Below are 13527 nucleotides of genomic sequence, written 5' to 3'. Positions count from 1 at the left end.
TTGTGAATGGTAAATTCTTAGTGGGATACAATAGAAAATGTCTAGGAAATGCTATGACCAGTTTTCTTAAAGATAAACTTCTGGGCATTTTTATTAACATTATATTAGAAAGAGATACAATATCAAAGTAAATTAAATCCTTAGAAAAAATTCTAGTTCTTCCCAATGACTTGCATGGAACAATTGGGAAGATGCTCTGAGCTGAAAACTAATGTTAACACATTAAATGCTTTCACTCAAAATCATTCCCAACACATAATACGCATGAATGTAGGAGCATCCAAAGAAATAATTTTTATTTTGGTTATCATTTAAAGTATACATAAAAATGGGATGCTGCCTCTCAAAGGCAAATTCATAATGTGAAGGATTATTTCAGTTTTGATATGGGAATCTCCTGGTTCTAAAAGAATTATGCAGACTTCTCAAATAACAACAGAACTTTTTCTTTTTCATTGCTAAATTTACTGTCCTTAGTGGAAACCAATTTGCAGTTTACTTTGAGGTATATAAAGGGAAAATGTTGCTTTGATAATTTATTAGACTATGGCCTGAAAGAATCTAAGGTTGCCTAAGTAGGTATAAAATATTTTAAAATGTACAAAGTGCCTTTTAAACTTTGTAATAACAACATAGTCAAATCAGTGCAACACTGTACCAAATTATTAACAGAATATAATATTACTGAGCATAAACCTCTTTTAATCTCATGTGAACAGTGAATACAAACAAACATGTATTTTATTCTATCACTAATTCATAACTTTTCTTAAAAAAATTATCCCAGGGATGTTCTTTAAGAACATTTAAAAGCTCCTAAGTGGTTGTTATTTTAGTAGGAAGAACACAATAATCTCAGGTTCCTTACATTAAGGAAGTCTGACCTTCAATCTGTAAACAATAATTAAAGATTATGACACACATTTTAAAAAACCTTCTGATGCTCTACTTCCAAGTAAAGGTGGAACAATTAAAATACATGATCTCATCATATTTTATTTAAGCCGAAAGACAGGAGACAGAAAATAGTAACAAATACACTGGTTTCTATCTATCCACTTTAGACTTCCTTTCTATGTCTTAAAATATGAAAAGGATTCCATGTATTATTTTCCTTCATTTTATTTTATTAAAAGAGTAGATGTAGGCTAATGTTTAGTGAACAGCACTGACTAGAAGCCCACATTCCGAAGAAAATTACCATTCAATTAAAGAAGTCCCTGGCTTGAGCCTTCTCTTACACCATTACTCTATAACGAGTATCAAACGTGCTCAGAGCATGCTTTCTTCTATTCACCCAAACTGTCACACTGCAATACTTGCTAGAGGACCTGTCTACATAATTCCATCTTTCTTTGATAAATTATCACCAGCAGAACAGTTGAGAGAATTTCACCGAGCTTTACCAATACAAAGTGTTACTCACAGAAACTAAACTAGAAGAATAACCTAGAAGAATTATCTCTCTATAAACTATCCTGAAAGCTGAATTACTCTACATAAAAGTTTTAAAAAAATTGATAAAGATATTTACCATGCTTTCATATTTTAAATCCATTCCATTGTTATCTCTCCAGCCATGCATGGGCAAGTTGGTTTTTTTTAATAGATGTTCAAATGTATATTTTTATAGTAAGATTATGAAGCAACATTATATTAACATAAAAAACATTTAAGAAATTAAACTCTGATCAAAAGGAAACAATTTAAAATTATATTGGAGAAAATAAATGTGTAGTTACTAAACTACATTATAAAACCAGTTACTAAGTCAATGAATTAACTTCCTCATAATTAAAAAGCTAATTCTTAAACACCACCTAGGAAAAAAAATAACTATATACTAAAAGGACAGGGGAAACACACTCCAGTAAGTAAAAGCACGTCAGTGTACGGAATTTACCAGCATTGCCTACCTCATACAGTAGACAGCCAAGGGACCAGATGTCAGACTTGAAGTTGTACCCGTTTTCGTGTATTCTCTCTGGAGACATGTAATAAGGTGTACCCACTGCAGAAAGAAAGCAGACGGAACAAGAGGAGGACAAAAATGAAGATGCAGCTGTGATAAGAAATTACATCCAAAATTTTAGATTAAAATGGCATCAAAAAAATTGATTAAGATTAGAACACTGTTCTGGGCATACTCCAGAACCTTTAAATGTCCTCTTTTCTCCTTGATCCTGAATAGCACACTTACATCTGTCCCACATTAAAACGGAGGTGGTGAGTGCCACTTGCTTTCTTTAATTCAGGTAGAGTCTAAGGAGTACAGAAAGAATTCTAACAAAATCTACTAAGTGGCTCACACTTGTTTCATTCTTAATTTTTAACATGGCTTGTATGTCCCAAATAAGCATGACAATATAGTGATTTTAAAATACATAGTAACACATAACAATTGGTGGAGTGTGTATAAAGCATACCTATCAACTTTTACAGAAACATACCTTAGAATACTATTGTGATTCTTAAAATTACAAATATAATCACCAACCGTCAGTACCTTACTTAACTCCCACTTTAGAAAGAATAAAACAGAATTTTGTATATCAAAGGGCTATATAATAACATATGTGAAAGGCCAATGACATCTCTGGAAGAACGTCTCAGGCTGTTACTACTGAGACCTTTATAGACACAAGGTGCCCTGGATAATTTGGGGTTTGTTTCGATGTTAGCTTGTTTTGAATACGCTTTCTTTTTAATATATTTAATATTTATTAAATGTCTTAAATAAGACATTCACATTATATTTTCAAGGGCAGAAACTTTTAAGTAACTTTTGAAGGGAGAATCTTAAATCTCAAACTTAGATGGCTATTATTTCACCCTCATTTTGCCTAAGGCTTTTTGCCAAATAGAAAATCGAAGTTTGAGACAAAATTTAGAAAGCTTACTTGCTTGAGGCAACAGCTACCAAACTGTGCTGCTACTCACAGAGAAAAGTTCTTTCTCCCTCTTCTCCCAAGAACTCCCTAGGAGTTCACAGTAGGTCTCGTGAGAGTGTAACTCAGGATGCTCAACAGGGGTGTTCGGGCAGAGGGAACAAGGGTGGACCCGACAAAGTCATGGCGCCGTGCGCAAGCACATCCTCCTCCCCAAGGACGGCGTTACACACGCTGTGAGCCGAGCCGACACTGGGCTAAAAGGGGAAAACTCCACGGAACCATCCCTGCGCAGGAAATCCTAGAGACACTGGAACCCCTTCTTCCTACTAATGGATGGCCCTAATCAGAATGGATGGAAGGGGAGGTATTCATAAAAATGAGGAAATGAAAAAAGGAGTGTGCAAACAGGAGGATAAAAGGCAATGAAATAAAGTATGACACGTTCGGATGCTATCAGAGGCAGACGAGACATCAATGATTTAACTGCAGCATTTCCCGCGAAGACGAGTAAATTTGCCGATTCCCGTCGGGAGGAGAAAAGCCAGACAACCTGTGGAAACGGCTAGGTGTGAAGAACGTGCACTATCCCAGAGTCGGACACACACTCGCTCCGCGGCTGCCCTCTCGCCCGTCTTCAGCGGCGACACCGACGGTGGGCTGACTGGACGCACGCGGTTGACGGAGGCGGCGGGTGCGGCTCGGGTGACAAGCGGCTGTGCCTCAGCTCCCGGTCCAGGGCCCGGGGCGGAGAGCCGTGACCCGCAGAGAGGGGCTCCCCGGAATCCACGGGGGGAGGCGACGGAAAACACTGAGGCGTGAAGGTTCAGGGTTTACCAGAAGCGAAGGTGATTAGCTCAGGGAAACCTGCTTATACCTCAGGGCTCTGAGGTGAATGTGCAAGATGGATGAAGAAACGCTCGCGTTTGCCCTGGCATCACACCTGGGCCGCTGCACAGGGCCCACGTGCCGCCCACCGCCGCCGCTGCCGCCGGCTCTCAAGCCCAGGGGCAGGGAGGCCGGATGACGGTAGGGGCTACAGGACACTGCATCTGAGACGGGGAAAGCGCTCAAGGCACAGAGGAGTCGCTTCCGGGGCGCTGCGGGGGGTCACGGGCAACCGTTGCACCTGCAGCCCGAGCCACGGCTTCCACTCGACGCTGGTTCTCTGGAGCCAACTCGGCCTATAAGCGACCAGTAGAACCGCACTTAGCCCAGAATGCCTCCTCCTTCCGTTCTGTGTGTCCTGCTCCCATCTCAGAGTGGAAATCTGAGCGGGCGACTCGCCTTGCTGGGTGACACCTCAGGTGACGACACTGCGTCGTCGGCAGTGAGGAGGAAGGTGCCACGGGGCCGCGCCCAGCGCCGAGTGGGGCGCTGCTCTCCACCGGGCGCCCTGTCCTGGACACCGACCTGAGCACAGGCGGGGTCCCTGCCCAGCAAGGACCCACCCTCGCCCCCTCCACCTGACAGGCAGCCCGCAGAATTTCAAGCACTAGGAGAAGGTGAGATGCGTTGCATCTCCATGTTTCAAACTTAATGAATATATGATTATTTCCTAAAAACGCTTCTTAAAAAACAAAATCCTGACAGCTGTGCTGCCTCCAGCATGTGGAGACTCCCTAACAGCGGTACAAGGCGGAGGTGCGCAGGGACGTGAGGAGACCTTACAGGGACCACGCGACACCCTGAGCGCGAGGAGCCTCAGAGGGCGGGACGCGCGGCGCGCTCGCCCTTCCACCGCGGGCCCGCACGACGGGAACGGAATTCACCACAGCAAGAACTTGGGTCATTTCAACCTCCCGACAGGAGAAGCGAGGAATGGATGAAAACGCCACAAAAAGCAGAAAGGCCGAGACCAGACAAAAATGGTTAAAGAAATGAAAATGCTATCTGACCTTTTTTTAAAACATAGTAAGACAGTCATTCAAATATATATTTTTTAAAACTTTTCATTACGTTAATTGACTTATTCTAGCTATATAGAAGAGTTTTACACGGAAAGCACTCTATTAACAATAAATACGTTCGAAAATGTACCCCTGTACAAATGAAGACTGATGTTCACAAGTTCTACAATATGTTAAGAGAGCCAAAGAATTCTGCTAAACTGCTATTACAGAATATGTGACTAAAATAGTTAATAACTTACATTTCATCAGAATAAGTTACATACAGAATTTTCCCAATAGTTTAGCTAAGCTAAACATTTAGCACTGCCATTGCTGCAAAGACTTGAACGAGAAAAAATGATGGAACCACTGAAATGTCTTTTTATATGGTTAGATCTGGGCTGCTAATTTTTCTGTTTGGTTTAAGGGAGGGAAGGAAAAACCAGTCAGAGGTCAGGAAATATGTTTCACATCTTACCTTTGCCATGAGCTAGCCAGGACCTCTAAAGTTCTCTTTCTACTCACTCACCTCATCTGTAAGATGCAGTGATGAGGAAGATGAGCTCATTTCTGAGATCCCTTTGCTCTAAATTTGGTAGCCCTCTTAAAAATTGTACAAATGCCCATAGGAAAAGTGAAGTGGAGAAAAGTAATATATTCCTATTTTAAACTATCACCTAGGACAGCTGACTAGGGTACAAACAAGTCAGTTTAGAAATGTTGCTTCTTAGAATAAACTGCAGAAAAGAAAGCTTGGAACATTCCTTGTTGGGAAAACTGAAAGGACACAACTCATCTTAAACATCAATTTGATTTAAACATGTGTGCGCACCACCCCCCACACAACTTCAGGGAATAGGAATTAACTTTCATTTTTTCCTTCATACTCGTATGTCAACCCAGAAATTATGTTGGCAGACTTCATGGAGAGAGGCCAAATTTACTTAATTGTAAGGAGTATTATCTCAGGTCAGTACAGAATGTCTCAGAAGTAGATTAATATTTCTTCTATGAGAGACATTTATTAAATAAATTTTTCTTCTTTCCAGTGTAACTGATAACATTTAAAACCCAGATAATTTTACAGTTACTGTTTCTCTGTCCAGGCATTGTGTTAAATGGAGCACGTGTATTATCTTGCTGAGCTTTCAACAATGTTTATCAGGTCCCCCTGCACTGTTCAAAGTGCTGGCGAGACAGAAAAGGCTAAGCCCCTCATGGGGCTCACTGGCTAGAGAAATGGGGGCCATTTCATGAGATATTCCCACTATTATCTTGTTGTAGAGAGGATGCATAAGGAAGTCAGGTCATCTGCCAAAGGTGACAAAGCCAGTAAGGTATGGACCTAGAATCCAGCCAAGTCATCCTGTCCATTGCACTTTAACAGTTATTTTGTTAAAAGTGACCACTGTGAAACATGACTGGGAAAAAAAAATCTGAATCTTTCCAAATTAAGAAGCAGAGAACTCTTCTACAAGTCTCAGCATGTACACACGAAAGGCCACGGGTGAGGGTCAGAGATCAGTGCTTCTCTGCAGCTCCTCTGCTTCAAATAAATACTTGTGATGGTAGTTGAGAGGTTAACCATGCACAGTTTACAATTAGATAACAGCTTCCTCCCAGCGTGATGATTTAAGTCAAGAAAGGACTGAAAGTTAAAAATAAACCAGTGCAAGTAGCCTTCAATACTGACCAAGCATATGCTGTCTTTACGGCTCCATCCACACTGAACTGAAGGGAGACCAGCCAAGGAGAGCCCACAGAGAGGTGCTAGGGAAGGTGCGGGAACAACAGGCGAGTGACCACAGGTGGCACTTGGCACCAGAAATCAAACTGCTTTCATGCCTGGTTCAAGAACACTAATTTTCTAAGTTGCAATCAGAGGATGTATCACACTCGGAAATAGTGTGGGGAACATGAATTGTACACTCAAGAGACCCCAGTGTGAAAATTCTGAGGCTGGCTGAACGGCGGCCATGCGTTTACCCTGCTGGCAGCATCACAAAATCAGAGAACCATTGTCTCATTCTGAATAGCAAAGAGGAGTTCAAATAATCCTGTAACACAAACAACAACGACATCACAATTGCCCCCAAGGGGTTTCAAATATTTGTCCAGCAGGAGGACCAGTCTCAGAGCACTGTAGCCAGTGCTTTGTAAAAACCCCTTCCATCCTCAGGCGGTGCAGCAAGCATATGTAATAACTAAATCACACATGTACACGCAAAAAGAAAATTCTCCATCTTTGCTCTTCTGGGAGACATTAAGAAAGCAAGTAAAATGCCGCATTAGAACATGATGAAGCGTTTTTTTTTTTTTCCCTTTCTTTTCACTAGAACAAGCAGTGAGACAGGAAACACTTCACTGTATACAATAAATGCAACTTTGGTGCAAATGGATTTGCCTGAATAACAGATAACTACTCTTAATTATATACACCTTTGGAGTACATAATGTTATATTTCATGGTGGTTTCTCTAAGTTTTGTTAAAATTACTATCTCTTATATTCCTGTCCATGATGTACTCAAAAGCACAAAAGAGAGACACCCCCTGAGAATTAAATAAGCATTTGTAAATAATTTAGAAAAACAGAACTGCTAATAAATTAATAGTAATGCTAGAAAACAACTTTCTTGCTAGAAACTTTGATTATGACAAGTGTGATATTTTCTCCCTTGAAAAGTAAACATGTATCACTCAACATGCCAGCAAATTGGGAAAACTCAGCAGTAGCTACAGGACTGGAAAAGGTCAGTTTTCATTCCAATCCCAAAGAAAGGCAATGCCAAAGAATGCTCAAACTACTGCACAATTGCACTCATCTCACATGCTAGTAAAGTAATGCTCCAAATTCTCCAAGCCAGGCTTCAGCAATACGTGAACCGTGAACTTCCTGATGTTCAAGCTGGTTTTAGAAAAGGTAAGAGGAACCAGAGATCAAATTGCCAACATCTGCTGGATCATGGAAAAAGCAAGAGAGTTCCAGAAAAACATCTATTTCTGCTTTATTGACTATGCCAAAGCTTTTGACTGTGTGGATCACAATAAACTGTGGAAAATTCTTCAAGAGATGGGAATACCAGACCACCTGATCTGCCTCTTGAGAAATTTGTATGCAGGTCGGGAAGCAACAGTTAGAACTGGACATGGAACAACAGACTGGTTCCAAATAGGAAAAGGAGTTCGTCAAGGCTGTATATTGTCACCCTGTTTATTTAACTTATATGCAGAGTACATCATAAGAAACGCTGGACTGGAAGAAACACAAGCTGGAATCAAGATTGCCGGGAGAAATATCAATAACCTCAGATATGCAGATGACACCACCCTTATGGCAGACAGTGAAGAGGAACTAAAAAGCCTCTTGATGAAAGTGAAAGTGGAGAGTGAAAAAGTTGGCTTAAAGCTCAACATTCAGAAAACAAAGATCATGGCATCTGGTCCCATCACTTCATGGGAAATAGATGGGGAAACAGTGGAAACAGTGTCAGACTTTATTTTTCTGGGCTCCAAAATCACTACAGATGGTGACTGCAGCCATGAAATTAAAAGACGCTTACTCCTTGGAAGGAAAGTTAGGACCAACCTAGATAGTATATTCAAAAGCAGAGACATTACTTTGCCAACAAAGGTTCGTCTAATCAAGGCTACGGTTTTTCCTGTGGTCATGTATGGATGTGAGAATTGGACTGTGAAGAAGGCTGAGCGCCGAAGAATTGATGCTTTTGAACTGTGGTGTTGGAGAAGACTCTTGAGAGTCCCTTGGGCTGCAAGGAGATCCAACCAGTCCATTCTGAAGGAGATCAGCCCTGGGATTTCTTTGGAAGGAATGATGCTAAAGCTGAAACTCCAGTCCTTTGGCCACCTCATGCGAAGAGTTGACTCATTGGAAAAGACTCTGATGCTGGGAGGGACTGGGGGCAGGAGGAGAAGGGGACAACAGAGGATGAGATGGCTGGATGGCATCACTGACTCGATGGACATGAGTCTGAGTGAACTCTGGGAGTTGGTGATGGACAGGGAGGCCTGGCGTGCTGCAATTCATGGGGGTCGCAAAGAGTCGGACACGACTGAGCGACTGATCTGATCTGATCTGATCACCAATAAAGGTGTATAATAAAAAAAAAGGTGAAATTTTAATGCTAAAACATGTGCCTAAAAAAGAAAGCACTGAATTTCAGTAATATAAATATCAATCGAAACCTCTGACCAAAACCATATCACCTCATCCGGTTTTAGGGCTAAGACTGTCAAGTGGACTAAACCAGGGAGCAGGCAGATCTTCATCCCTGGGGTTACACCCATGTGCGTCATGTTACATGGCAAAAGAACTTTGCAGGTGGAAGGTGATGGACCTGAAAACAGGGAGACCACCCAGGACTGTCTATGCCATGTGCAAGGGTCTACACCTGCCACGCTGGCTGTGAAGACGGAGCAAGGAGGTGGAGGTCATGCCCACAAGGAGCTGCTTCTAGGAGCTGACACGCATACTCAGGTGACACGGCAAAGGGACAGGGCCCTTGGTCCTGCAAGACCAAAGACCTGGCTTCCCCTACAACCTGGAGAAGTCTCCTCTTGAAACTCCAGAAAAGAGCAATTCCAAAGACGCCTTGATGGCAGTCTAGGGAGAGCAATGCTGGAATCCTGACCCACAGAGCTGTAAAAGCCGTACATCTCTGTTGTGTTAAGCCACTACATTTGTGGGAATTTGTTAGGGCAGCAATAGGAATCTGACATGAATGCGCTAACGATTCACACACCGCCTGGGCCAAGTCCACGTGCTGAGTCAGCTGCAGGCCAAGAGACGGAAAAGCTTGTGACCTGAAGCATCCATGACCTCTGCAAGTTCACTGGACAGTCTGGGGATGGGATCAGTTCAGTCTTTGAGGGTTTTTTTTTTGGGGGGGGGCGGGGTGGAGGGAGAAGCCAGTATATTTACAGTAAGACAAATGAAAGGATAAAATGATGATCTTGTATAATTTAAAAGCACACTGGTTGTTCACTGACTGCTAAGGACCCTAAACCAGGTAATCACAACCGCTTTAAAGACTCAAATTAGGGACAGAGAAGAGAAAGCAGGTCACATGCTACATGGCACTCAGTTCACAGTTGATGTTTGAAGCTTGGTAAAAATTTTTCTTATAAATGTTTTAAATTTGCCAAAATAAGGTTCTCATCATGTGTATGAAGCACAAGCTGGAATCAAGATTGCTGGGAGAAATATCAATACCCTCAGATATGCAGATGACGCCACCCTTATGGCAGAAAGTGAAGAAGGACTAAAGAGTCTCTTGATCAAAGAGGAGAGTGAAAACGCTGGCTTAAAACTCAAAATTCAGAAAATGAAGATCATGGCATCTGGTCCCATCACTTCATGGCAAATAGATGGGGAAACAGTAGAAACAGTGACAGACTTTATTTCTTTGGGCTCCAAAATCACTGCAGATGGTGCCTGCAGCCATGAAATGAAAAGATGCTTGTTCTTTGGAATAAAAGTTATGACCAACCTAGACAGCATATTACTTTGCCAATAAAGGTCCATCTAGTCAAAGCTATGGTTTTTCCAGTAGTCATGTATGGATGTGAGTTGGGCAAAGAAAGCTGAGCGCCAAAGAATTGATGCTTTTGAACTGGTGTGTGGGAGAAGACTCTTTGAGAGTCCTTTGGATAACAAGGAGATCCAACCAGTCCATCCTAAAGGAAATCAGTCCTGAATATTCATTGGAAGGACTGATGCTAAAGCTGAAACTTCAATACTTTGGCCACCTGATGCAAAGAACTGACTCACTGGAAAAGACTCTGATGCTGGGAAAGATTGAAGGTGGGAGGAGAAGGGGATGACAGAGAATGAGATGGTTGGATGGCATCACCAACTCAGTGGACATGAGTTTGAGTAAACTCCAGGAGTTGGTGATGGACAGGGAGGCCTGCAGTCCATGGGGTTGCAAACAGTCGGACACGACTGAGCGACTGAACTGATCATGTGTATGTCCAGGAGGGAAAATCATAGATTTATTGATAAAGAGAAAACTCACCAGGGATCAAGACTCTAGCATCCCTCATGAATTATTCTGGATTTAAAAATAATCCCTCTGCTCAGAATCACCGAATTCAGAATGATGGACACGCCCCAAAGCCATGTATGGTTCCCTCCTCCTCCCCTACCACCATACAATCCCATCAAGAGAGCTAAGTACTCTTCAGGTGCAATAGCTACAAAATATGTCACAAAAATAAACAAGGAGAGAAAGAGGACAAATCATACAAAAAAAAAAAAACCCAGGCGTTTCCCTCCAGCTCATGGTCCTCGCTGCTTCTGGTTCTCCTCTTCCTGGACGCACGGGGGAATTACTATGTCCACTCCTTTAAGATGGGCATGGACACGAGACTTGTTTTAGCCAATAAAACATGAATGGGAATCAACCTGTGTTACATTCAAGCAGAAAGATTTAACTGAGAGCCAGTAAGTGAATTCTCCATGATCTTTTCCCCTTGTGAAGATCACACGAGACGGAAGCCCCTGAAATGCCAAGTGACCATGTGGAGGCAGGGTGGCCATCTGGGCCCACAGTGGACTCTGGATAACCACAGAAATAATATGCTTCGGTGCTGACTGCTGTTGCTTCCTGCAGCGTGCTCTAACCTGTGTTTTGTGACGGATTTAGTTAAATCCACACTCTGATGCCCAGCCTGCCTCTAATTCATTCACTCAGGAGGTACTGAGCATCTACTCTATGTCCTCTACTATACACTGGGGATACAGGAGGTACGAACCCAAACCACGGAGACCCCGGTCCTTGTGAAGATACATGTGGTGAGGGAGGGAGAAGCAAAGGACTAGGCATAGTAAGTGAGTCACACAGCGTGTTCCAAGGTAAGAAGTCGAAGAAAAACAGGAAAAAACAAAAACACGATAAGGATCAGGAATTCTAGGGGAGGTGTGTCAGGGGCAGCAGATTCATTATTAAATAGAGTGAGCTCAGGGATCACCACCCGACCCCCACACAACGTGACGGGACAGAGGAGAAAAGGTGCCTTCAAACTGCTTGCAAATATCAAACTGCTGTGCCCATCTTCACTGCCACAATGGCTGCTGGTACTGAGGAGCAAGAGAGGATTCCTCTGGGTCAGTATCACAGGAAAGACGGGCAGTTTGATATGGCTTGAATAACAATCATATATTTGTTTTAAAAATCATACACTTGGATTATTTTAAAATAATCCAAGGTGACAACAGGAAACGCACACCTTGACGGCCATGTTCCTACTTCACAGGTTTTAGTTTCCAGTTTCGAAGGGGCGTTTCCCCGGAAATGTCAGCCCCAGCTGCGGGTCGACAGGAGGGTTATGAAGAAAGACCTCCGGATCCTGCTCACTTCTGAGGCTTGGGCACGGAGAACAGGCAAGTGCAGGGCAGGCACAAATGGCGCTTCCCCCCAGGTTCCTCAGCTGCGTGCGGAGTGGGACATGGTGACCCCAGGTGGAGGTGAGGGGCAAATCGGGGACCTGGTGGCGTTGGGACCATGCCACCAGGCCCCAATGCAGCGTGCCCACAGGCCGGGCGGAGGAGCACCTCACTGCCTCCCGCATGCAAGCCCGCCCACCCCTGGGCCTCGGGCTCCTGGACTCTGGAAGGCGAAGAATCTGCAGCCACAGCTCGCACCCACCCCCGGGCCTCAGGGAGCCCAAAGACTGCGAAGTGAGCAGGACAGTCACATATGTGAGTCCCGCCCTCATAAGCACCGGCAGCTCCGTGAATGACTGAGTCCTGTCTGACCACCCGAACTGGCCCGGCCAGCAGACTGCCTAACAGGAGGCAGAAAAACAGGGCTCAGTCCTTAAGTAAATGGAACAGCACGGAAGTACTGTAAACACAGACTAATGTTTTCCAAATTGCGGGTTATAAGCCATTAATGAGTTGTGAAATCAATTTACTGCATTGCAAATAGCGTTATTTTTAGTAACACAAAATAGAAGAGACAGTATCAGGAGGAACCATGGTTGTAACAGGGACTTTCCACTTCAGTTTTGTGCAGTGAGATTCCCATGGGGTCATGGTACAGCTGGGGCGTGGGGGCAGGGGCGCACTATCGGGAAGTCTGGGAGCCCCTTATCGAGAGAGCTTGACTCAAGGGGGAGACGTGCCCTCCTCATAAAATCAGAGATACACACACACACACACACAACTCATTTTCCAACAAGTCTTACATCTGTGCGGTTGGTAAACAACAGGAAAGAATAGAGTGAAGTTTATACATCGGGACATGTATATTCCAACTCGGAGTCTCCCAGCCACACCCTCTGTCCAATTGCATACACAAGCACTAAATGACGATCTGACTTAACTGAGTCCACGGAGAAAAGGAAAGGGGACGAGAGCTCAGACCACCCACAGGGATAAACGTGGCACGTGCTCGGCTGGCAAGCACAAAGACGTTAAGATTTTGCTCAGCTCTGTGAAGCACATGCTAAGGGGCCGTCGAAGAGCCACAGAAGAAGCGGCCAGCACAGGGGAGCCCCCGAGGAGAGTAGACCACACTGGGCGTGCTGACCCCGAGGACAGGGGAAGGTCACGGCTGGGTCCTCACGCCAGTGCTGAAGGGTTGGCCCCTGAGCTTTGGGGAAGGGGCGAGCCACCCCCACGTGTGGCTGAGGCCCCCGTCCCGCAAACCTCCTGCAGAAGCGCCCACCCTGCTTCAGCCCCTCGTCTGGCCCGCCCCGGTCAGCCTGGGATGTCGCTCCCTG

At 44.0% G+C, this 13527-nt stretch overlaps 1 protein-coding gene across 2 annotated transcripts in view; it reads right to left on the bottom strand.

Annotated features, from left to right (window-relative positions):
* The window catches only part of NEK7 (NIMA related kinase 7), a 138160-nt gene that overhangs the window by 18597 nt on the left and 106036 nt on the right, over positions 1 to 13527 (bottom strand). For both annotated transcript variants that reach the window (XM_003587112.6, XM_010813622.4), the window contains one exon: positions 1917 to 2011. In XM_003587112.6, coding sequence (XP_003587160.1) covers positions 1917 to 2011 — 95 coding nt within the window. The remainder of the gene's footprint in view (positions 1 to 1916; positions 2012 to 13527) is intronic.

Source organism: Bos taurus, chromosome 16, assembly GCF_002263795.3.
Source record: "Bos taurus isolate L1 Dominette 01449 registration number 42190680 breed Hereford chromosome 16, ARS-UCD2.0, whole genome shotgun sequence".
NCBI classification, from domain to species: Eukaryota; Metazoa; Chordata; class Mammalia; order Artiodactyla; family Bovidae; genus Bos; species Bos taurus.
The sequence above is the reverse complement of the archived record's forward strand: the minus strand, read 5'-3'. Positions and strand labels throughout refer to the sequence as shown.